Below are 24,728 nucleotides of genomic sequence, written 5' to 3' on the forward strand. Positions count from 1 at the left end.
AGACTGAGAGACTAGCAATGGATACGTCATGTGCGTGCTGGTGTTTGTCGGTAGGAATGATAAGAACTAAATCATAATTATAATGCCACTGCATATGAGATCTATATTACTCCAACAAGGACACATGTCAACGATGCAAATCACTGCTCTTACAAAACATAAAAAGCTATTTGACTGCTAATGTCCCTTTTAGTCTGCTAAACATAAGAGAGTAAATGAGAGAGTGAGTGAGGAAGTTGCCTGTGAATTCCATGAGATACTTTACATCTAAAAAATGCTAGTGATTTCAAGTAATCGCAGCGTATGTGCACCGATTTCCATTTTACAAACTGATACAAATGTAGTCGTGCGCATTGTCTCACTTTCTAATAAACAATCAGGACTGCACTAAAGTGGTGGACCAGCAGTCTTAGTGCAAGCAACCTCATATAATTAGCTGGAAATAGAATTTACAACCATTTGTCTCTGTGTTTGTGTACTGTGAAATTAGACCTCTGCATTTAACCCATTCATGCAGTGAAACACCCACATACATGCACACTAGTGAATACACACACTAGGGGGCAGTGAGCACACTTGCCCGGAGCGGTGGGCAGCCCTATCCACGGCACCCGGGGAGCAATTAGGGGTTAGGTGCCTCGCTCAAGGGCACTTCAGTCATGGACTGTCAGCCAAGGGGATCGAACTGGCAACCTTCCGGTCACAGGGTTGGTTCCCTAACCTCCGACCTGTGACTGCCCCCTAAGTTAGTTTAAAAGTATATTTGTCACTGATCATTAACCTTTAAAGTTCAATGAAATTTCATTTGGAATCTTCACATATAAGACATGAACCTTCAGTTGTAAACTGTTGAAATATGGAACAGTGAGTTGACTAATGATTCTCTGGGTCCTTGTATGCTGCAGCCCCCTGCACTCCTGCAGGGGCGAGTGTGGATTATGTCTGTGGGACAAGTGTGGCAGTGTTGAGCTGGAACGAGAGCTTGGGGAGCAAGAGCTTTTTTGCCCGTGTGGATACGAGGGACCACACAGACTCTTGCAGCAGCAACCAGACCCACTGCACTATCTCATCTTTGCTTTGTGGACATATATACAATGTCAGCATCCAGGCAGTGGCAGGACAGTGCAACAGCAGCAATGTAGCCAAGACACAGCTGCAAACAGGTATTAAAACCAGTGCTACTGTAATACACACACAATACAAATAACACTCTACAGTCAACAGTTTGGATCATTTAAAAGGAAATCCCACAGATATTTCTGAATTTCTGTATAATTCAGTTAAAGTAATTAGTAATTCAGAGTGGTTGGGTCAAAATTGTTCACAGCAAAGGGGATAGGACATCTGGAGCATTAGATGCCAGTAAGAGTTTCTTCTCAGCTGGCTATAATACAGTTCTCTTCTCTTCTGTTCTCTTCTCTAATCTTCTCTTTTCCTCTAGCCCCCTGCATTCCTCAGAATGTCTCTGTTAGTCTGCAGTGTGCCAGTAACACAGCCTCAGTGTCTTGGTTGGCCAGCCCTGGTGCAGTGGGCTACAATGTCACTGCTGTGGCACGTGACGGCGATGCCAAATTTTGCCTCACCTCAATGACCACCTGCCAGCTGCCCAACATGCGTTGTGCTCAGACTTATGACATCGTGGTCACACCCTTCTCAGACACATGTAAAGGATTCCAGAGCAGTGTTTTCACCTTAAGTGCAGGTGCGTATGCGCAGGATACTTCACAGAATGACCAGAGCACGAAAGTTTGTCTAACCTTCATAAAATGAGAAAATAGTTTTGAAAGAACACTTAAGGAAAAACAATTGCACAGATTTCAGTTTAACCCAAATGTAGTCAAAACACCATATACAACATACTTCATGTGCATCTATTGACACTATGACTTTAACATTTTACTGAGCTCTGTATTTGAAAATCATACACCTCTATGTATTATCTCTCTCTGTTAGGTCCATGTCCACCTACTCAAGTTAACGCATCTCTACGCTGTGAAAATAGTGTTGGTTCTGTCAGCTGGCTGGCCAGTTTGCATGCCGATATGTACATTGCCACAGCGACAGGGATAGATGGCCACACTCACACCTGCACTACAAACACTACAAGCTGCTCGTTCTTGGACTTGCACTGTGGAGAAAACTATACCATTACTGTGGTAACTGTGGAGCGTGGCTGCCGAAGCGATCCCAGCACACCTGTCAAGCTGAAATCAGGTGAGGGAAGGGGTGAGGGGGTGTACTAGGGGTGGGGGGAAAACTTGATTATCCTTAGGAATTGTTATCCTTAGGAATAACACTATCTGACTTTGCAGTTTAATTCCACATGCAAACATTATCAGTAATCTTGCAATTTTCCTTGTTGTATATTTCTTGATTTGGAAAAATATTGACAAAGGAATTTTGTGATATTGTTTTATACATGTCTGTTTCCATCACCATGCATACAAAATTGAATATTTCTATCATTTGCTATATTTGAGTGATTTATGCAGTTCTACTCCCATTTTCATGAGTAGTAACACAGTAGTTCAGCTTTTGGGGGCAAAGATAGATCATTAGTGAGTATTACCTTAATAACTAATTATGTATAGAGATAACAGCACACAGGGCGGCACAATGGCAGCGGGTAGCGCTGTCGGCTCACAGCGAAGAGGGCCTGGGTTTGATTCCCTGGCCAGATGACCGGGCCATGTTCTCCCCGTGTCTGTGTGGGTTTCCTCCGGGTTCTCCGGTTTCCTCCCACAGTCCAGAGACATGCAGTCAGGCCAATTGGAGATGCTAAATTGCCCCTGTGTGTGAGTGACTGTCTGTGTCTGTCTGTCTGCCCTGCGATGGACTGGCGACCTGTCCAGGGTGTATCCTGCCTTCTGCCCGATGACCGCGGGGATAGGCTCCAGCACCCCCCCGTGACCCTGAGGGAGAAGCGGCTTAGAAAATGGATGGATGGATAACAGCACACTCAAATGAACTTTTCTGATTGTGTTTCTGTGATTGGCAGCAGCGTCTCATGTGCACCAAACAAGAGCAGTGAATGAGATCCCTTTAGTTCACTTGCCACATCACTTCCATTTGATTTAATAATAAAAGATATTGGAAGTAAATGCATTATTATTATCATTCTGCTGTGGTACAAACTCTACACTTCAACATGTTTCCCTGTACTTAGAAAAGAGCAAAACTCAAAACATTCTAGAAACCACTGGGCAGTTGCTGAATTCCTTCTATGAAATATAAGATGGTGAATTGATGGTTTTAGCTAATGATTATGTATGTGTAAATTATTATTGAGTCGTGTTTGTTTTTATTGATGCCATATATATTTTTGCACTGACTGTCATTACTGTCCTATCCTAACATGGCAACATTATCCCTGTCTCTCTCCTCCAGCTATCTGTCCTCCAGCCAACCTGGCTGCGCATACCTTCTGTGACACCAGTGACATCTCCATTACATGGGACCCCAGCCCACAGTCCAACGTCACCTACTACTTGTTTTCCCAGCAGGTGGGTGGGCCTAACTCCACCTCCAGGACTATGAGAACATCCCTTACAAAGACAGGCCTTCAGTGTGGCTGGGTTTTCACAGTGCAGGTGGCTGCACAGGACAGCACCTGCACCAGCAGTTACAGCGCACCTGTGCAGATCCATACAGGTAGGTCACATAGTAGAGGGTATAAAGGGCTACCTTGCACCATGACTTGGTTTGAAAGGATGATATGTATAGTTTCTGTATCTTAGTGGAGAAATATATATATTATATACTTATATATATATAAGTCAAATTGAAAGATAAAACATCATTTAGTGAGCCCATTGATTGACCACCTTTAATGTTATGTTTATAAAGATATAAAAATGCCTATCCCTATAATATTGTTTCTGCTAACTTATGCTGTAGTGCATATGTTCGTGTTTCTCAACCAGGTTGTCAGGGCCCAGATGGTCCACTTATACTAATACATAGAGATGTAGGGGAAAATGTAGATGCTCTGAGGGGCTCTGAGGATGGGGTTGGGAAACACTGTGCAGTGACCACTCTCCTGCCTTGTTGCTCTTAGCTCCATGCCCACCATTGAACCTGGCAGCTACAGCTGAGTGTGGCACTAATATTGGAGACCTCAGCTGGCAAGGTGGTGCTGGTGCCCTGCTCTACATTGCTGATCTGTTAAGCGATGAGGGTCATTCTGTTTCCTGCATGTCTAACACTACATCCTGCAAGGTGAAGCTGGAGTGCGGACACCATTACACAGCTGCTGTTGTCTCCTCCACTGGGTACTGCAACAGCACTGCAAACAGCACCGTCCAGTTTGACTCAGGTAAACAACCACAAGCCGGTGTACTGTTGCTGTGAACAAACCCATTCAAGATTTTGGCTCATGTCATATTTTCACTGTGTTCTTTTCTTCATTGCTGAATCTCATAACATTGAATGCATTTCCTCATCTTTTTATCCCCTCTTCATACCTGTAGCCTCATGTCTGGCTAATAATGTACAGGCTCAGCTAAACTGTGATGCCAATACACTGGCTGTGCAGTGGGCTGCTATTAGTGGGAATCCAAGCTCCTACACTGCTCTGGCCATCAACATGAATGGCACACATTCATCTTGTGAAAGCAGCAGCACTTCCTGTACTATTCAGAGCTTAGACTGTGGCCACACCTATGGCATTGCTGTGACTGCCTCCACCATCCACTGCCATGTCCAGGGCTCAGAGTACCAGGTGCAGTCAGGTACGTACACGCAAAGGGTGAATGTGGGTTGACTAGGGAGACAGTCATTTAGCACTTTTTTGCCACTGGATTTTCACTGCACGTTTAGAATTTTCCCTACTGTAACAACACCCCCTAGTGTCAGATAAACCGAGCCCTAGTTTGAACAGTTGAAAATGCTCAAAAAAAGGGAGGGATTTCGTGTGTAAGTAGGGTAACTTTACAAAGTAAACATTCACTATTGTTTGCTAGGTGCTAATATAACAATTAAAACCTCATAAACAGGCTAGTTTATTATTATTATTATTATTATTATTATTATTATTATTATTATTAATACAAAGCAATATGTTACAGCCTGAAATTAAAAAAACAAAAAGGCATTAGGTTATTTTAGGAATAGTTTGTAGGAAAGGAATAGTTTGTCGAAAATTCAAATGCACACAATTTCCCCCAACCCAAAATGTAGTGGCTCAACCGAGACAGGTTTGATTCCCAAAGCTGGCTTTTTTATAATTTTACCCTGGAACTGCATAGCTAATAATGATCATTATTAGTTTAGCTAAAATCACACACTTACCTCAAATTCGCTTCAGATAAACCACATAATGTAACGGGGAGCGAGGAGGCGGACGCACGCGCTGAGATAAGCGAGATTTATTAGGGGCAAATCCAGGGTCGTAGTCAGAACATTCCAGGGTCAGTGAGCCGACACGTACAGACTTAGGGTAAGACATCACCAGAATCAACACAAACGAAGACCAGGTACAAAGACACGATACAAAGGTACAAAGACTGGCAAACGGAAGGGGCAAACACAGGGCTTAAATACACGGAACAATGAGGGACAGGTGATAACAATCAGGGGCGGAGTTACAAGACCAAAACATGAGCACATGGACAGGACTGGGAGGAGCCAACCGTGACAGAACCCCCCCCCCCAAAGGCACGCACACCGGGCGTGCCACACAGAACAAAACAACCCAACAAAAAAGCGAAACCCAGAGAAAGACAAAACTAAACTAAACAGGCACAGACACCGAAGCCAGAGCAGAGGCAGGAACAGAACCACAAGAGGCAGGAACAGAACCACAAGAGGCAGGAACAGAACCACAAGAGGCAGGAACAGACACAGACGGAGACACACCAGACACAGGAACAGACGAAACAGAACGAGGACAAAAAACGGAGGGAGGACGAGGAGGCACACCAAAAAACGACGCCGACCGAGAGACGACCGGAGACACAGGACGAGGAAAACAAGAACGAACAACAGACCACGCAAAAGACAGGGGAACAGGCACCAGGACAGACACAGGAACGGAAACGGGCACGGAAACAGAAACAGGAACAGAAACAAAAGGAGACACAGGAACGGGAACCACAACGGGAAAGGGAACTGAGACAGACACAACAGTAGGGAAAAGGACAAAACCAGGTACAGAACAAGGCAGAAACAAAGGAACGGAAACAGACACAGGAGGCACAGAAGGACCACAGGGAACAGGGACAGAAACGGGATCCCCAGGGGGAACAGACACTGACGAGGGCGGGATGGGAGGGAACAAAGGGGATGTAACGTCCACGGAGGCAGGCGCGGGGCCTGCTGCGACGTCCGCGGAGGCAGGCGCGGGGCCTGCTGCGACGTCCGCGGCGACTGGCGGCGGGTCCGGAGGCGCGGCGACTGGCGGCGGGTCCGGAGGCGCAGGCGTGCCGCGGGGTGCGGCCACGGGATCAGAAGTGCCGCGGGGTGCGGCCACGGGATCAAGCCTTCGGGCTGGGGGCCTCTGCTCCAACCTGGAGGAACACAGATACTGGACCCACTCGGCCGTTCCCAATGCTCACTCGAGCGATTGGCAGCTCGCAGTGACGCTTGCGAACGAGCCGAGTACCAAAAAACGGGTCATCTGAATGTTCCTGCCGTCTGACACCGTCTTGCACTGCAGGTCGCTCCTCCCTGCAGTGGCGCTCAAGACGGGCAGACCCAAGGCGCTTACCTGAGCTCTCGTCGCCCGGACACAAGGCGGGAAGGTCCTCCGCTTTCTCGCGGGACCGACGAGACGCTCGTGTTCCCTCAGCGCCAGGGGATTTGCTGTCTCCGGCTTGGTGGCGTTGGGACACCGCGAACTCGGGCTGCTTTAAAACAGCCGGAGTTTCGTCCCAACGGAACAACCACATGCCGGAGTCTCGCTTACCTGCTGCGTCCTGTGGTGGCCAGTCTTTCTGTAACGGGGAGCGAGGAGGCGGACGCACGCGCTGAGATAAGCGAGATTTATTAGGGGCAAATCCAGGGTCGTAGTCAGAACATTCCAGGGTCAGTGAGCTGACACGTACAGACTTAGGGTAAGACATCACCAGAATCAACACAAACGAAGATCAGGTACAAAGACACGATACAAAGGTACAAAGACTGGCAAACGGAAGGGGCAAACACAGGGCTTAAATACACGGAACAATGAGGGACAGGTGATAATCAGGGGCGGAGTTACAAAACCAAAACATGAGCACATGGACAGGACTGGGAGGAGCCAACCGTGACACATAAGCATATCTGTTAGGGATTTATGTAACCACTCAACACTTCAAGCACATGTGATCATTTAGGCATTCTGTTTACATGTTAATTAGTGTACAGAGGTGGATGAAGTGCACAAATCATCTACTTGAGTTAAAGTAGAGACCCCCAAGGTAAAATATTACTCCAGTAGAAGTAGAAGTTTCCTCCCTTTAGACCTCCACTTGAGTAAAAAGTACAAAAGTATTTACCTTCAAATGTACTTAAGTATAAAGTAGTAAAAGAGTAATTCTGGCTCTGATCTGGTCCTGTTATCATTTTTATAACCAGACTGGCTTCATGAACTCATTTCAGGTGAAAGTCCTCCAGCGTCTCTCTTGGTAAACCAGTCTTTTAATAGAACGTCATTAATTAGTGACGCTGACGTCTATTAAAATGATCACAAGCGCAAAACACTGAAGGTAAACAGTTTCCATCAGGGAGAACCGAGTGGCTCTGAAATCACTTTTTACACACAAGCAAAGTTTCTTAGTTCCAAGTTTAAGTTGAATAAAAACTGGCTTTAAACTCAGGATCACAGATGAGCTCCTTTACTATGTTGATCTGTAGGCGTCTGTTCATAAACATAAACCAGCCCAAACTAATTTACTATAAAATGAAATGGTGTTTGTAGAAATTCAGAAAAAAGCTGCGTCAGTCTCGACTGCATATGTGGACGTATTTCTATATTGTGCTCTATTTACACAAACTCAGGTTAGTTCCATCATTTTGTGCTGTCGGCTCTGGGGATCGAGCCAGCGTCCTGCTGGTCACAAGGCTGGTTCCCTAACCTCCAGCCTACGACTGCCTCCAGTACAGCAACAAACTACATTTACTTAGTTACTGTCCACCACTGTTAGTGTGCAGAAGCTTTCATTACTTTTTAGCTTAGTCTACTTCATTCCTGATTAAATTGAGTATGTTTAAGCATGGAAAACACTAAAATAGGCTGCACATTAACACTCTAGGGCCAAGACTGGTAAATACTGAACTAGGCACTGCAACACATTAAGTGTGCCACATATTACATACTCTACCTTTTACATAATACAATATTCTTAAGTGTACAGATGAATATTTTCATTTATTTTTTTATTTATTTAGCCCCATGTGAAGCGGAGAGCCCATCTATTTCTCTGGAGTGCAGTACTAACATTGCCACGGTAAGGTGGGACACCAGAGGGGCGCAGCAGTTGTACAGGGTGTCTGCAGTGAATTTCACTGGTGATGGAGCAGAGTGTATGACAACAGGATCATCCTGCACCTTTCCCCAATTCCGCTGTGGAGAGACTTATACGGTCACTGTTATGGGAGTGACACAGCAGTGCACCAGCCAGCCTAGCACAACAATGGAGCTCAGCACAGGTGAGAGATAGGAATGTTTGCTAATATTTAGATTTACTACAGGCCATGAAAATGGAAGCATAACATATATTAACATTTTATTTTTTTTTGAAGACATAAAAGAAAAAATGGCCTTTACTTTAGCCAGCAACATGCTTTGAATGAAAACAACATTTAGAAGCCAAGCAAATTTCTTTGTATACATAGCTTACTGAACAGAACCCCTTTTCACCGCATTGTTTTTTCTAAGACCTCTCTTTGACCATGGTTGGTCTATGTTATTGTGTGGTTGCCTGCATCACTGCACAGGCCTTTAGCAGTGCTCAGATACACAGTATAGTATATTTACACCAACAGCGTGTATGATGGACGTTTGATTTCTGTAGCAATCACGCACAGTTAACTGAATTTTTGTTGTTTTGCTCCTGGTGATGATCTTTCAGAGTTTTATTGTGAGCCTAATCATGTTAAGGCCTGATTAAAACCACTTAAACTGCAAGAGGCATTAGAAGGGCCCACATTTTAGTTCTTTTCAAAATTGTTTAATGCAAAGTGTGGTAATACATTAATGTGGGAATACATTACTGCGGACCAATAGAATCCTTTGTAGGAAACTGTTTAGTTAACCGCATGTCTGTCTTGGTTGTGTTGGTTGTTGGTTTTCTATCTAAGTGTGAAATATTTTTGAATCTTTAAAAATCTCTGCTCGTTTCTGAATTTTTGAACATGTAAGACCTTAAAACACATCTTTGTCATCTCCAGCTCCCTGCATCCCCACCCATGTCAAGGCAACCTATGACTGCTACACTTCAATTGCCACGGTGACGTGGGACATTGCCGGCGGCGCTGACAGTTACACAGTTTATGTGGTGGATAGCCATGGAAACAGTGCCAACTGCTCAACCATAGACACCACCTGTGACTTCACAGACCTGACATGCGGAAAGGACTACAACGTCACAGTCATCGCAGAGCATGGTGACTGTCAAAGTCTGCCCAGTCAGCCTGTCATCATATCCACAGGTAACAAATGCCAACAGGGGGAGCCCCACAACTAAATATGGTGGGGGAAAAAAAAATTTGCTGGTCTTTTGTCCAAAACTGCTGTGGTGTTTTGTTTGTTTTGCTTCTTTTTTTGGACTAATGTAGGCAGTAAGTAATGGATGCTTATAGCAAACCAATTAGCAAGGTTAAAATGGCTAAATCATAACTATAATTATATACTGTAATATGACGTACTGTCATGTATAAAAAATTGATTGTTACTAAGATAGCTGGAAACTCTAGTATTGCTTATCTTGAGACCTGAATTCTGACCATACATTTCTCCAGTTTTATTGATAGCAGTATGCCAAACAGTGTCAGAAACCACATAAATAAGATTATTTAGCAGCTTGTATAAAGTTTGTTTCCTTGGGCAAAATGTAATTAATGACCCTCCTGTGTCTTACATCCTCGTTTTCTTACCTACCCTCTCTCATTTTCTCTCTCCTTCTGTGTTTCTTTCTTCTCAACCTCCATCTCTCTCACTTTTCCTTTCTCTCTCTCTGCCCAGGTCCATGTCCTTACTCTAATCTTGGTGTCTCATTGGACTGCAGCAGTAACTCTGCCCTTGTTTCATGGACACCGGGTGATGGTATTCTGTCTTATAACGCCTCGGCTGATGCTTATGATGTGGCCGATCATGTGACCTGTGGCACAGCCGGCACTACATGTAACATCACCAATTTGCAGTGTGCTGCAGTCTACCAGATCAGTGTCACTGGAGAAGGTCACACCTGTCTCATCACTCCCCAAGAGTGGGTCACCATTTCTACAGGTAGTGCCCTCAATATCTAAAACCTGGTGTTAATAAAGGTTTTGAATTGGTGTGTGTGGGAGGTGGTGGAGCCCTTTTTCTTTCGTGGGTATTTATATTGTAAGTTGTTGTCACACTGATTAGTTAAAGGGATTTCATGAGGATTGTAAAGAAATTACCTACATTTTCATCAAATTATAAAACCATATCTCAGCTCTGCTTACGTTTCACATAATCCAAATATATGCTTTTCATCCATGGGCATACCTTTGTCTATCTTTGGGGTAAAACCTTCTTCTTTCACCATCCTCTCATCCACAGGCCCATGCCCCCCAACGCAGGTGTCTGTCCAGTCCTCATGTGACTCAGACATTGTGTCTGTCTCCTGGGTACCCTCTCAGGACTCTCTCTTCTACCTGGCTATTGCCCAGGGCAGTGGAGGTCATAAAGCAAACTGCAGCGGCAATGATACAGGATGTGACATCAGTGGACTGCAGTGCGGAGAGATGTACGAGATTTTCGTGTCAGGAGTGGATGAGGGCTGCATTGGGCCAAAGAGTGAGGTCCACACCCTCAAAACTGGTGAGACAAAACACAAAATTGTCTATGATGCCTGAGTTATTTTAAAATAAAGCAGAGAAACTGAACCAAAAAAGCCAAGATGAGGAGTAGCCTCACTTCAGACTGTTCATTAATTTAATGTACGTGATGGGGCCAGAATGTACAGTCTATAAGATGTTTGCAGATGTCTGCAGATGCCAGCTCATCAATGTCAGCACTTGTCAAGGCTCATGCTCATGCCATTATTGTTGTTATTATTATTGTTATTAATGTATTGTACATATAATATGTAATGTATAATATATAATGTACATTAATGTGTTTACTTCTTTGTGTTACTTAGAAAACGCTTGTGGTTTGGTGACTCATTTTGATCTCTATATCTCATTCCTGCAGCTCCTTGCGTGCCACAGAATGTCCAGACAATACTGGGTTGCCAGTCAACCATGCTTAATGTTACCTGGCAACAGAGAGGCGAAGCCTCCCACTACCAAGCCATAGTGCAAAGCAGTGACACTCATGTGACGACCTGTGACACGAACAAGACCTCCTGCGTGCTTCCCAACATCCTTTGTGGCCTGACGTACAACGTGGCAGTGGTTGCCCAAAATGAAAAGTGCCACAGCATCCCCAGTTCCGTGCAACATGCCATCTCAGGTACAGAACAGAAATATTGTAGCGTAAAGTTGTAGATACATGTACAGTACAGACTTGGTATAATTGGTCCTATGCAATAAAAAGTTGTTATATCTTAGTGTAGTAACTCTAACTCTACACTCTTATTCTAAATTATGGAAAGAATAAAGAAACCTTCTTAAAAATGACTTTTATAGCTTTTTTTTTAAACTTTTTTCTTTTGCATAGTACCTTCACTGATCTCTGTGGTCTCTCTCCAGCTCCCTGCCCTCCCCACGATATCAGTGTGGTCCTGGACTGTGCTTCTAACACAATCTCAGTGAACTGGTCCTCCAGTGTGCTTGGTGTCCAATACATGGCACAAGCCACCGGCCGTACACGGCACAACCACATCACCGGCTATTATACATGCAACAGCACAAACACAGGCTGTAACATCACTGTGCCATGTGGTATGACGTACAACATCACTGTAGTGCCTATTCAGAATGGCTGTGCTGGAGCCCATTCACCCTACAAGATCATTCAGGCAGGTTAGTGTTGAACTGTTTACACAAACACAGAATAAATGGTGTCATTTTATTCAATAAAACATAAAACGTAAACTAGCTAGGCTAGTCACAATTTTCCTTATAGATGCCTTATTTTAAATTTTAAGTTATTTTATTATAACTTAATCCTCTTAATTTTCAATTATTTTATTATACAGCTTTCTCAGACATCTTAGAATCATCTGTAGCCCTATTCTTCATACTGGACTTATGTCAAATTAGTTTTCCTACAAGTTAGCTGAAGTTGTGGAGTACCAGCATCATATTAAAATGATTTTATTTTTAAATTTTGAATGGTAGTTTTGGTTTTTACAGAGTTATTTCATGTTTATTTGTATGTGTATATGTATATAGCTCCCTGTGTCCCCGTCCTGATGAACGTGGAGATGGACTGCCTGTTTGATTCAGCCTGGGTGATATGGAATGAGTCGGCGGGGGCAGACGTCTATACTGCCATGGCGATGGACAGTGATGGACATCAGTATGAGTGTAGCTCCAATGACACAATGTGTGCAGTTCCTGACTTACAGTGTGGGAAGCATTACAACTTCAGCGTAACTGCCTTCAACAGCCAGTGCAGTAGTGCTGTCAGCAACTTAATGGAGTCTGAGACAGGTGAGAGAGAGAGAGAGAGAGAGAGAGAGAGAGAGAGAGAGAGAGAGAGAGAGAGAGAGAGTTCCAGGAGTTGACATTCTGTAGGCCAACTGGTAGTGATAAAAACAAATGTCCACACTAACTGCACAATATCAGCAGTGCTCTCTTTTGGTAAACTCCACATGTAGCAAAATATTTCTAACGTTTCTCATTGTTGCTTTAAAAGCAGTGACCGCCCTATAAATTTTAGACATCATGACAATGAATGACCCGACCATCTTTTTCTACCTGTATATCAAAGGGCCCAAATCAGATTGATGTAGTATACAAACTTTATTAAAGTTTCAAAACATGGCATTCACTTTGCAGTCCATACAGTCCATAGAAACGGCATAAATTAATCATTTGACATGAATGTTTTTGTGATGTCTGCAAAGTCGATGCTAGAAGATAAAACAAGCTTTAAATTTCTCATCTGAATACTAAATTTAAATAAGCAAAGACTAAGATGCAGTTGTACATCCAGATATGTGAATAGTCATGAACATCCCTATTAAAACAGAGGTGTTTTCTCTCACTCTTGTTTTCTTTGTCTCTCTAGCCCCCTGTGCCCCTGTAGGTGTGGGTGCATCGGTGGGGTGTGTGAATGGCACGGTGACTGTTTGGTGGGGAGAGAGTGTTGGGGCTGTGAGCTACACTGCTACACTCGAGCGCTCTGACGGCAACACCTCCTGCTGCACTTCATATAACACCACTTACTGTGTGGTCACTTCTCTTCCCTGCGGCCAAATATACGTTCTGACGGTCACTGCAGAGGGACGTACCTGTAACAGCTCTCAGAGCACGGCCACAATCATACGCACAGGTGACATGTACTGTTTCTTGTGTCATAACTAGTGATAAATGATTAAATTCATTGTATGATGTGCATGATACATTCATGAATGAGAAGTGGCAGGTTAAAATAGTGTGCCTCTGACTGGATGTGCCACAAGTACACCTGTTTTTTCTGTGTAAACAGAAATGTAACAACTCTTCTTCAAAAAAATGCTAATTTACAAAAGCACAATACTGTAAAATAAAAAGAATAAACTAATATTAAATACTTAGAAAGGCAAGCACATGTTAGTGCACTGTAATGCTGAAAAACAGTCAACATTTCTATAAACAAAAACTAATAAATGCATATATTTTTATTTTCCAAATACATAAATGAACAAAGCTGGGAGCGAGAATACTCAGTTGAAGCATTTTTATCATTTATCATGAAACCCTAATATATAGCTATTTGAACAATATGCCCTATGCCATAAATGTTGCTACAAGCTTTCCACTGATTTCACTGTAATTCTTGGGTCATAAATTGTTACCTACATAATATATAATAGTGTGTTGTGTATTCTAACTGCTGCTGTATGGTTTATGTCCTCAGCACCCTGCACCCCGCTGGGTCTGACATCCAGTGTAATATGTGACACTAACGTTGCCACCATGTCATGGGCGAAAAGTGCGGGTGGTCTGCTCTACACAGTCAACGCGGTTAGTGAGGACCTGATGTTTTTGGACAGCTGCAACGGCTTTGAAGGCTCATGTGATCTGAGTGCCCTGGCCTGTGGACTCCAGTATACTGCCACAGTTGTGGCGCAGGACAGCACCTGTGTCAGTGAGCCAAGCACACCCACACATATCAGGACAGGTGAGTAGGACTCATAGGAGAGGAGCCCCCGCAAGCTGAATTTGATCAAAAGTAATATCCACTTCGTATTGTTGTTATTGTTAGAAGTGGTTGGAAGTGAAAAATATGAACAAAAAACTCAAACTTTCACTTTACTTCAGATGTGAAGTGGAACAATATATGACACATAGCAGAAACATTGGTAGAATTTTAAAGCCTGAACAAAAATGCTGCACTTCTGTTTTATGTCCCTCGCCCCTCCTCTTGCACCTCTCTTTACTTTCTAGCAGCTCAGTCACATTTCACACACACAAAGCCAAGTTAATCTGATAACAGGGTTAGGGGGGGTTTTTTATTTTCTCGGGTTATTAGGGAAAAAATATCTGAGAAGATGCCCTTTCCTGCAGTAGAATGGCCATGAGGGGACATGCTTGAGTACTACTTGTCTTTTGTAATGAAAACTTTTGTTCAACAAACATTCATAAACTCCTCAGTTTAGTTCACTAGTGATACATAGCAGCTGAATTATAGATTTGTCCGTGAGGCGAGAGCTGTGTACAATAATTTGTCCCAAACAAGTGCTAAACTGACAGTAAACGGATTTGACGTTTTCAAGACATCCACCAAATTCAGCCTTGTGCTGCGCCCATATCTCCGCTAGCCCGGCATTGACCCGAATTCTCTCCTACTTCAGTACCATGTGTCCCTCCAAAGTTGAGTTTGAACGTGGACTGCCAGACTCGCAACCTGAATGTGTCTTGGGAAGAGAGTCCAGGGGCATCTTTCTACACAGCCACACTGATGGACAGCTGGGGGCATTCTACTAACTGCCAGAGCCTGTCTAACAGCTGCAACATTAGTGGCCTAGCCTGTGGAAACATCTACCATGCCAGCGTGGTCGCTTCTGACTCATTCTGCAGCAGCCAGCCCAGCGATGTCGTCGATACAGATGCAGGTAGAAAACACACATGCTTGTACTCACAGTGCATTTAGAACATTTAGAGCCATTATATGAACACATGACCAAACACCTGGTATTCTTCTCTGAGTCTTTCTATTGTGTCTCGCTGTGCCATTCTGTTTTTTATCTCCTCATCCTCTCATAATGTTGCACTTTTCATATTTCATATGATGTAACTGGTGATGTTGAGTGCTAAAGTTCAATAGTATGTCATTAATGCTGTTCCAAACCTTTCATTATGTTTCGCTCCCTCTCCCAGTTCCTTGTGCTCCAAGTAATATCCAGGCAGTGATGGACTGTCAGACTGGCTCGGCTGTGTTGTCTTGGCAGTCCAGTGCTGGCGCGTTGGAGTACACAGCCACAGCATTCAGCACATCTGGCCATGCCGTCTTATGTGAGAGTAATGAGACAAACTGTGAGCTTCTCCACCTAGTGTGTGGATCCAACTACAGCATCTCAGTGCAGGCCAAGGGAAACACCTGCGGAATCTCTGCCTCTATGAGTGGTTACCTGGAGACAGGTGAGTTATCAACACTGTCGTAAATACTTGGACATAATTATAAAGTGACAAAAGCAGCTGTAACAGAGTTAAATAGAATCTGGCTTATACGATTATACTAGATATGCTAGTGTTGTTTTCTTAATATACACTGTAATATAGATTTGTAAGAAAAAAGTAATCCCGTTATACATGTGACGTCCCAGTGTAATATTCTTACACTACGATGATTAGTTTTACCTTTAAGTATTTGTTGTGGTATAAAGCAATAAATGGATGAGATGGACTTTTTACATTTTGTAATACAAATAAAATACATTACTGTATTTCAGTGCTTTACTGTTTTATTTGCATAAACTGTAAACCACTTTGAGCTTTATTAGTAGTGAAATGCCCTACATAAAAATATTATTACTATCATTAGTAATAATAGTAGTATTAGCATTAAATAGGAGAATTAAAGAATGAATTTAAGGTACTGTACTGAGTTTAGTGATGTTTATATGAACATCACTGAACATATGAACATCACATACAAGCATAATATTGTTATTTAATAACATTTTATTATACTATTACATCTTTGCAGCAAAGATTAGAGCTGTAATGCCATACTTAAGGTAATTTAAATTTCTATAACTGTATTTCATCCATTTGTATCCACCTATTCTAGGGCCATGTGTTGTGGAGCTTGTCAGTGTGAGTTACACCCCGTCTGTGGGACAGATCTCATGGGACATGAGCAGAGGGGCAATGAGCTACATGGCTATGGCCCTTACCGACCAGGGCCTTCAGACATCCTGTTCATCCCAGGACACAACCTGCGTGCTCTATGGCATGGCCTGTAGCCAGACCTACAACATCACCCTCACAGCCAAGAACAGTGTCTGCCAGGGTGGGGTCGTCTCAACTCCTGTCACAGTGGACACAGGTGAGGAAGCAAAGAAAGCAACAATAACAACTCTTAATTATACGGGCTAAAAAACAAATAAACAAACAAACAAACAAACAAAAACAGCCTGAACATATGCAGTGCATTTCTCTTAAAAATATGTTTATGTGTCATGCTGATTAAAAATACAGCGTAGTTTCAGTTGATAAGCAGATATTTTTGTTAGCATTATTTGGAACACGCATAAAGGACATGGCCAGAACACATTAAACATATGATAGGTAAGGACCATAAAGCATTTACAGTCAAAAGTAATAGTAACATAGAAGAACTGTGGCCTGTCTGTAGCCCAAGAAGCTGCTTAATTGGCTTTGGTTATATTTGCCACTCCGAGTGAAAAGACAGGTGTATAAAAAGTGCATTGTCTTCCAGAACCGTGTCCCCCAACCAATGTGCAGGTGCGTGCGGTGTGCTCGCGCAAGGAGGGAGTGGTTGCGTGGGAGGCAAGTGCCGGCGCGGTGAGCTATGTAGCTGTGCTGGAGGGCCGAGAGGGTGACACTCTGTCCTGCCAGACCACAGGGACAACCTGCAGCGTGTCTGGACTGCATTGTGGGACAGTTTACATCACCACTGTACAAGCTATTGGCCTCAGCCTAAACAGCTCTAACAGTGATGCTGTAGTGCTGACAACAGGTTAGTAACGCACAAACAAATGCATACTTGTACACACATAGAGCTGGGCTGGTCACTATGACCATGGACTCACTCATACTCACATACACACGCACACTTCGGGTAAGTCACTATGATCATAGATTCACACATACATGTATATTCCAGGTTAACAATATTACTATAAGGGATGTACATCTGTGACCTCACCAAAATAAAACTTGATCATGATTCTTTAGGAAACCATTAATGTCATTCAGTAATGTACTGAATGTAATGTAACTGGAGGAATTGTTTACACCATAGTGAAACAAAAACAATACATCAATTAAGACAATAACAATGAAGTCTTTTTATTTCTATGAACAGTATGAGATTTTTAATTTGGCAAAGTGCCAAATGTATTTGTGTCCAGCCCCCTGCCTGCCGGACCCGAGCAGCACTACTGTGGCAGTAGGATGTGATAAAGACACCGCGTTGGTCAGCTGGGCTTGGAGTAATGGTGCTTCAACCTATGAGCTCACTGCTACAAGTAATGACGGTTATGTAGCGACATGTGCCTCCCAGCAGAACTACTGCAACTTCACAAACCTGGTGTGTGGACAGACGTACAACCTCAGCCTGACAGCCGACAACGGAGTTTGTCAGGTTACTCAGGATACAAGCATCAACTTCCAGACACGTAAGTCAGCGGTTTAAGTAAAAGTATACAGAATTCTACAGATACATGTTTTTGATAACTGGCATGGAATTAGAACTAGCAGCAGCTGGTCTGACTGCTTGCCGCTGGTGTATTTCTTCATTGAAACACATGTGAATAATGTTAATCCTTGCAAAATAACTCACACCAGGAACCAATAAGGCAAATATGAATTTCTCCCCACAACTCTTAAAGCAAAGTTTCTAACAGAAACAGTACACAATTTTCCCTTGACCCCAAAAATAGCTGATAAAACAAGACATGTTTGGTGTGAAGTTTGCCTCTTTAGTTTTGTACTGTTGCAAGGAAGAGTCTCCAGAATGAGTAGAATCCATAATCCCATTTAATCCAAAACACATAAAGAACAGAATCAGAGTCAAAAAACAGTCCAAAGGTCAAAACACAAGTCCAAAATCAGCAAAAGCAACAAAGGGAGATCCAGAAGCAGAGTCAGAGAGTACAGAAACAGGGTCAGAGAGTACAGGAACAGGGTCAAAGAGTACAGAAACAGGTTCAGAGAGTACAGAAACAGGGTCAGAGTACAGAAACAGGGTCAGAGAGTACAGAAACAGGGTCAGAGAGTACAGAAACAGGGTCAGAGAGTACAGGAACAGGGTCAGAGAGTACAGAAACAGGGTCAGAGAGTACAGAAACAGGGTCAGAGAGTACAGGAACAGGGTCAGAGTACAGAAACAGGGTCAGAGAGTACAGAAACAGGGTCAGAGAGTACAGGAACAGGTTCAGAGAGTACAGAAACAGGGTCAGAGAGTACAGAAACAGGGTCAGAGAGTACAGGAACAGGGTCAGAGTACAGAAACAGGGTCAGAGAGTACAGGAACAGGGTCAGAGTACAGAAACAGGGTCAGAGAGTACAGAAACAGGGTCAGAGAGTACAGAAACAGGGTCAGAGAGTACAGAAACAGGGTCAGAGCAATCCAGAAACATCAACAGTGAGGTAACAAGGCTTGGTATGCAGTATAACTGGCAATACTTTGCACTGAGTCAGTGTACTGGAGGTCCTTAAATAAGCAGGTGAAAATGAGCTGCAGGTGAGGTCAGGGTTCAGCCAGGGAGAATGTCAGTATTCAAGTGAGGCTGGCCTCTGGTGGTGAGGATGGGTATTACACCTGACAACTGTAGCTACAGAGCTAGTGTATATAACAAGTTATGCATGTTTAAGCCACCAGTTAACATAAACTACAACTAAATTATTGTACACCATTACTGTACACACTGAGTTGTGAAATGATTTCAAATAAATTTGCTTACTTGGCAGCTGACACTATATGACAAACTCTTAATAGCATGATGTCAGTTGATGTGGTATGAGCTACCGTGTTAGGCAAATAAGCCTCGTAGCTCCATTGCAAAACTGAGCGAACGTCAGACACCAAACTTGTCTTGGCTGATCGGCTACATTAGAGGAAAAGAAAATTGGTGTGAATTTGATTTTTTTTAAAAAAGAATACTTTAACTGACTGTGACCTTTGCTGTCCTTAGGACCCTGCGTACCGCTGCATGTGGCAGTGAACTTGGATTGTGGTTCATCCACAGCTGTGCTGTCTTGGGAACAGAGGCTGGGTGTTGTGTACTACCAAGCCAGTGCCACCTTCAGGCCAGGAAGTGCAGCTGCATTGTGTAACTCCACCACTGACAGCTGCCGATTCAGTGGGCTGCAATGTGGAGTAGAATATTCGTTCACTGTCAGAGCGCATAGCCACCAGTGCCATAGTGACCTCAGCTCCACTGTCCACGTCACAACAGGTTTTTCTCTTTCTCTCCCTCTCACTTTCTCACTCCCCCTTACTGCAACTTTGACTCTTTCTTTCTCTGATTTACTTTACTCCCTCTCTCTCCCCGTTGCAGCGTCTGTTTTCTTTTTCCGCCCGAACTTGACTCTCGTTTCATCTCGTATATAAGCATGACCTCTGATTTTAGTACATTACATGGATATTCAGTCAGCAATGCTAATGTTTCTAAAAATTAACGAAAGCAAAAAGGCATTAATTGACATCATAAAAATGACAACATTCCACTTAGTGCCTACAAGGTTTCATCCATTGTTATTAACATTAGGATGTGTGGCTGGTTCACACAGGTATTTACACATGTATTCATTAAAGCCCTGCTCAACTGCACTTGATTTTATTAAAGCTTATTAAAGCTTTTTCCTCTTAATCCCCCTCAGAACCATGTCAGCCTCAGCACCTCACTGTGGATGGCTCCTGTGAAAACAACACACTTCTCCTGAAATGGGATGATACTGCAGGCGCACTGGGCTACGTTGTCGTTGCCACAGGAAACCTGGGATACACCAGCGCCTATCAGACCAATGTGTCCATCCTGGAGGTGGGGCTTCCCTGTGGGCAGAGCTACAGTTTCACTGTCATGGGGCAGGATAAACGTTGTAACAGCCCACTGAGCATCCCTGCAGAGTTCACAACTGGTACATCATTACTGTTTCTATCCATATTAGTGCAGATGAATGATCGCTAGATCTTCAAAAATATTCAGAAAAGAGAATGTTACCAAAAAGTGCTCTGTGAATAAGTAGGTAGTACAACAGAAACCATGAAATGAAGTATAGTAAACACCAACCTGTGAACCCATTCTGTGTGTTTCAGCGTAGATGTGTTATGTGCATATTTATAGAAACATAAATCAGCCCTAATGCCTGTGGTTGGGCCACAGAAATCTGAGATCACTAGTGGAGTGCTTCTGTTTCACATTGTTTTCTGATATTATTTTAAAACCTGGTCATTACAATTTGAGTAATGACTACTAGTGACGAGCAGAATATTTGAAACATGAACATAAATTTCAGACTTTTTTAGTATTTGTTATGTTCCCCCTTTAATGACAGTGTGCAAATCCACACATGCTTTAAAGGTAGGCATTAGACTCAGAGAACAAGCTGGACCTTTTTTTATGAAGGCCTTAATGTGGTCTATCAATTTGCCTAAATTTGAATAGCACCCTAGAAAAGGTCCAGAATCTTGAATTTTTTTTTGTATGTTTCAAATTTCTCATAAGTCTAAACTGTTCTGTTGTTTATTTCCAGATTTAAATTAAAAAATAAAGTTTTCAGGGTGGTCTCACACGTTTTGATCCCTCTGTATAATTTGGTTACTATATGTGTGTGTGTGTGTGTGTGTATGACTGACTCCTGTCTTCTCTTCTGTAGCCCCATGTGTGCCACTCAGTCTGGAAAGCTTTGTTCAGTGTGAGAACAGTGTGGGCTCTGTCAGCTGGGCCAGCAGTGATGGAGCAGAATCTTATACTGTGGTTGCTAGGGGACAGCTTGGCCACACCCACATGTTTAGCACCAATGAAACTGTGTGCACCTGGAGTGACCTGGCGTGCGGAGAGATCTACACCATTCGGGTTGTCGCCAGCAACCTCCGCTGCAGCAGCGCCCCCAGCAACAGCACTGTCATTCGCATGGGTGAGAGACGAACACTGCCTGTCATTTTTTCTGTAATTCTTCTACTTCTCAGAAGCTGAAAGAGAAAGGAAGTTGATTCTTCCATAAGTGTTAACATGTACCTATAAGGTATACAGCCATGTAAGACTGGGATGCAGGAAATCTAGTCTAATACAGTTTTTCCCATAAACTTTGGCCAGCATCAATAATTCTGTTGTGTTTCATTTTTTTCTTAGCGCCTTTTTTATTATACTTTCTAGTCTGTGTCTTTTCCGGAGACAGCAAGTGTTGGCGAACTCACAAACAGAGCAGATATTGCCACACATAAGAAACAAGCAAGAGTAAAAAAAGTGTTCTGAAATTTTAGTTTCTGTGTGCCTTAAATGTGTACTCGAGCTTACAGTACAGCAGTTGAGATACAAAGATGCATTAGCAAAGTTAAAACATTTATTTTAATGGTCCACTATGATTCCATCAAAAGTATGATCCAAATTATAATTTGTAATAATAATTAGTGATGGTAATAAACTCTGCTGGATATATATGGCAGTTGAGAAACACTCACACTCCACTGACATACAGTACGTTTAAAAAACGTATTAAACTTCAAGGACCGTTGTGACTGAGTGTGTGATTGTTGTGTCCAGCTCCCTGTATCCCTCAGAGAGTGCTGTCATCTATGGACTGTGATCTGAAGGTGGGCTCGCTGACCTGGCTGCCCAGTCAGTCTGCAGAGTCCTATGTGGTGACTGCAGAAGCCAGCAGCGGTCATCGAGTGGAGCTGTCCACCAACAGCGCAATGGTACAGATCTCAGAGCTCCTGTGCGGCCAAGAGTACTATCTGACTGTCCGAGCCATCGGGCAAGGGTGCAGGAGTAGCGCCAGTAACGCCTCACTGTTGCAGACAGGTGTTTACATGCACACCAACATACACACACCATACATACACATGAATGAAACTAAATCAGCATTTCTCACTTCCAGCTTTACAGAATACCCAGAATGGCATGTGAATGCACATATGAGTACATACACACAGTGAAGAGCACATGTATTAAATTTGATGCAACATTGATTTTAACTTAAAGTGTTAAGTAAAATTTTGGACATCCTTAGTCAAATGACATGTTTTGTTGATTTTCCAAATGAGAATAAGATGATCTATAGCGAAACAGCTTAAACATGGCGTTTGTCTGCAGAATTTCAAACAGAATTTCAAATTGTTTTACATATTGGAAAGAAAAATAATAAAAGGACACATTTTATGATTTATTTTCTGTTCCAATATGTTTTTAAAAATTATTTGTGCATTAAATGTGCAATAATGTGTTGTCTGTAGAGGAAGAGTTATTTTTACTTAGAAAATCAATAAATCATTTGGCAGGGGTGTCCAAAAATTGTAGAGATGAATGAGTAACAAGCATCTAAAGCTAGTCGTGTGCAAGTAGCACTCCTTTCTGAAGAATCTAAATGTGAGAGGGTTACAGGTCGAGTCATCAAGTGCTTTGCATCTAACAAGGAGCAAATTAATTAGAATCAGAATCACTGCTGGCCAGGTTCAGTTTCATGTAAGTGGGATTTGTCTTGGTGAACTGGTGCTTAGATAAATGAAATACATATTACACATAGTAATAATACACGTAATACAAATAAGATTTAGACATAGAGAAAATGTGCATAGCCACAGTATGTTAATGTATAATTTAGCGCTTCTTAATGGACCCTAGTGTTCTGTTCTGGTCTTGACACATTGCTGCTTTGTTAGTTTTTTCCACTCTCTAACATACTTGATTCAAGTAATGTCAGAATTAATAACTGAACAGTTTATTTAGGACAGTTAGAGCTGGGATGACACTAAGGTGTGCAAGATAACTTAAGGTGATAGAATTTATAGTGTTACTCTCTCCTGTATCTGTCAACAGAACCATGTCCACCTTCTGCTGTCTTCACCGAGATAGACTGCTTCTCCAACATTGCTGTGGTGAGCTGGTCATTGTCAGACACTGCTGACCACTATACCGCCAAAGCTCTTGGCCCTGACGGCCAGTCAGAGACATGTATGTCATCGTCCATGAGCTGTGGCATAGCCACTCTGCAATGTGGAGAGAAGTATAATGTTACAGTCACTGCATCCAGTCATCTGTGCACCTCCGCACCCAGCCAGCTCACTTACCTCAACACAGGTGACCTACGCAATACTACAGAAAGTAGTTAAAGATGAATGTCAGTTTAAATTACGAACATGGATTCGCCTCTTAAAAGCCTTTCTAAATAATCCTGAAGGGTAGAATAAGTTCTCGTCTACTATTTACCCTATTTTGCCTGTTCTGTAGTCATATGTGCTTGTATAAAATTAGGAACATCAATTATATCTAACATGTTCTGTTGCTGTCCTGCATTCAGCACCCTGTGTTCCAATGGGTGCATCCGTATCGATGGACTGTACCAAAAACGAGGCACATGTTTCATGGAGTGCCAGCCAGGGGGCAGTGTCCTACCAGGCCATCTCCCAAAGCAGAAGAGATGATGTCTCGTCCTGTAATAGCACTGGCAATGACACACACTGCATTCTGAGCAACCTCACCTGTGGGATAGCGTACACTGTCCAGGTGGTGGCCATTGGGGGCCAGTGCTCCAGTTTACCCAGTCAGCCATCAGTGTTCCACACAGGTATGGTATCTTAAGATGACCTGACACTGTATAGCCAGTTGTGGTGGCTAGAGACAGAAGATTCTCACAGTGCCGCTGAAACAGGACTGTATAACGTCAGTGCACAGTGCTCCCTTAAAGGGGAGTTACATCATTTTTTCTGAATTTCTACTATTCAGTCGTTGAGAAGTTATTCACAGTGGTTTGATGTGGAATGGTTCATTTTAGAGAAACTTACTGACTCTCATTTCATTGCAGTGGTGGTGATAGAGAAGGTTATGATGTCTTCACCACAAATATAGCCATTATTTATTGCATAAAGTAACCAACTTTGTCTTCTGTCTTCTTTTTATTTGTAGACATAAGTGGAAAAACACTTGTAAAGAAATGAAAATGATGCTTTAGGCTATAAATGTGTCTCCAACCTATCATAAAAATGTCTCAGGCCTCAGGCAGCATGCGGTAACTTTCTATGAGGTTGCTTTTGTAGGCACTAGATTCTTCAAATG

The 24,728-nt window shown here is 42.9% G+C and overlaps 1 protein-coding gene across 1 annotated transcript in view; it reads left to right on the forward strand.

The window, feature by feature from the left end:
• The window catches only part of LOC108439482, a 58,025-nt gene that overhangs the window by 19,771 nt on the left and 13,526 nt on the right, over positions 1 to 24,728 (forward strand). The window contains exons 18-43 of the mRNA XM_017717924.2: positions 906 to 1,163; positions 1,442 to 1,702; positions 1,954 to 2,214; positions 3,388 to 3,651; positions 4,058 to 4,315; positions 4,470 to 4,730; positions 8,368 to 8,628; positions 9,370 to 9,630; positions 10,163 to 10,426; positions 10,727 to 10,987; positions 11,363 to 11,623; positions 11,863 to 12,135; positions 12,508 to 12,768; positions 13,349 to 13,612; positions 14,180 to 14,443; positions 15,117 to 15,377; positions 15,643 to 15,903; positions 16,556 to 16,813; positions 17,207 to 17,467; positions 17,862 to 18,128; positions 19,647 to 19,910; positions 20,335 to 20,592; positions 21,331 to 21,591; positions 22,218 to 22,478; positions 23,493 to 23,753; positions 23,974 to 24,240. Of these exons, the coding sequence (XP_017573413.2) occupies positions 906 to 1,163; positions 1,442 to 1,702; positions 1,954 to 2,214; positions 3,388 to 3,651; positions 4,058 to 4,315; positions 4,470 to 4,730; positions 8,368 to 8,628; positions 9,370 to 9,630; positions 10,163 to 10,426; positions 10,727 to 10,987; positions 11,363 to 11,623; positions 11,863 to 12,135; positions 12,508 to 12,768; positions 13,349 to 13,612; positions 14,180 to 14,443; positions 15,117 to 15,377; positions 15,643 to 15,903; positions 16,556 to 16,813; positions 17,207 to 17,467; positions 17,862 to 18,128; positions 19,647 to 19,910; positions 20,335 to 20,592; positions 21,331 to 21,591; positions 22,218 to 22,478; positions 23,493 to 23,753; positions 23,974 to 24,240 (6,813 nt within the window). The remainder of the gene's footprint in view (positions 1 to 905; positions 1,164 to 1,441; positions 1,703 to 1,953; positions 2,215 to 3,387; positions 3,652 to 4,057; positions 4,316 to 4,469; positions 4,731 to 8,367; positions 8,629 to 9,369; positions 9,631 to 10,162; positions 10,427 to 10,726; positions 10,988 to 11,362; positions 11,624 to 11,862; positions 12,136 to 12,507; positions 12,769 to 13,348; positions 13,613 to 14,179; positions 14,444 to 15,116; positions 15,378 to 15,642; positions 15,904 to 16,555; positions 16,814 to 17,206; positions 17,468 to 17,861; positions 18,129 to 19,646; positions 19,911 to 20,334; positions 20,593 to 21,330; positions 21,592 to 22,217; positions 22,479 to 23,492; positions 23,754 to 23,973; positions 24,241 to 24,728) is intronic.

The sequence above is a fragment of the Pygocentrus nattereri genome, chromosome 9 (assembly GCF_015220715.1).
Source record: "Pygocentrus nattereri isolate fPygNat1 chromosome 9, fPygNat1.pri, whole genome shotgun sequence".
Lineage (NCBI taxonomy): Eukaryota > Metazoa > Chordata > Actinopteri > Characiformes > Serrasalmidae > Pygocentrus > Pygocentrus nattereri.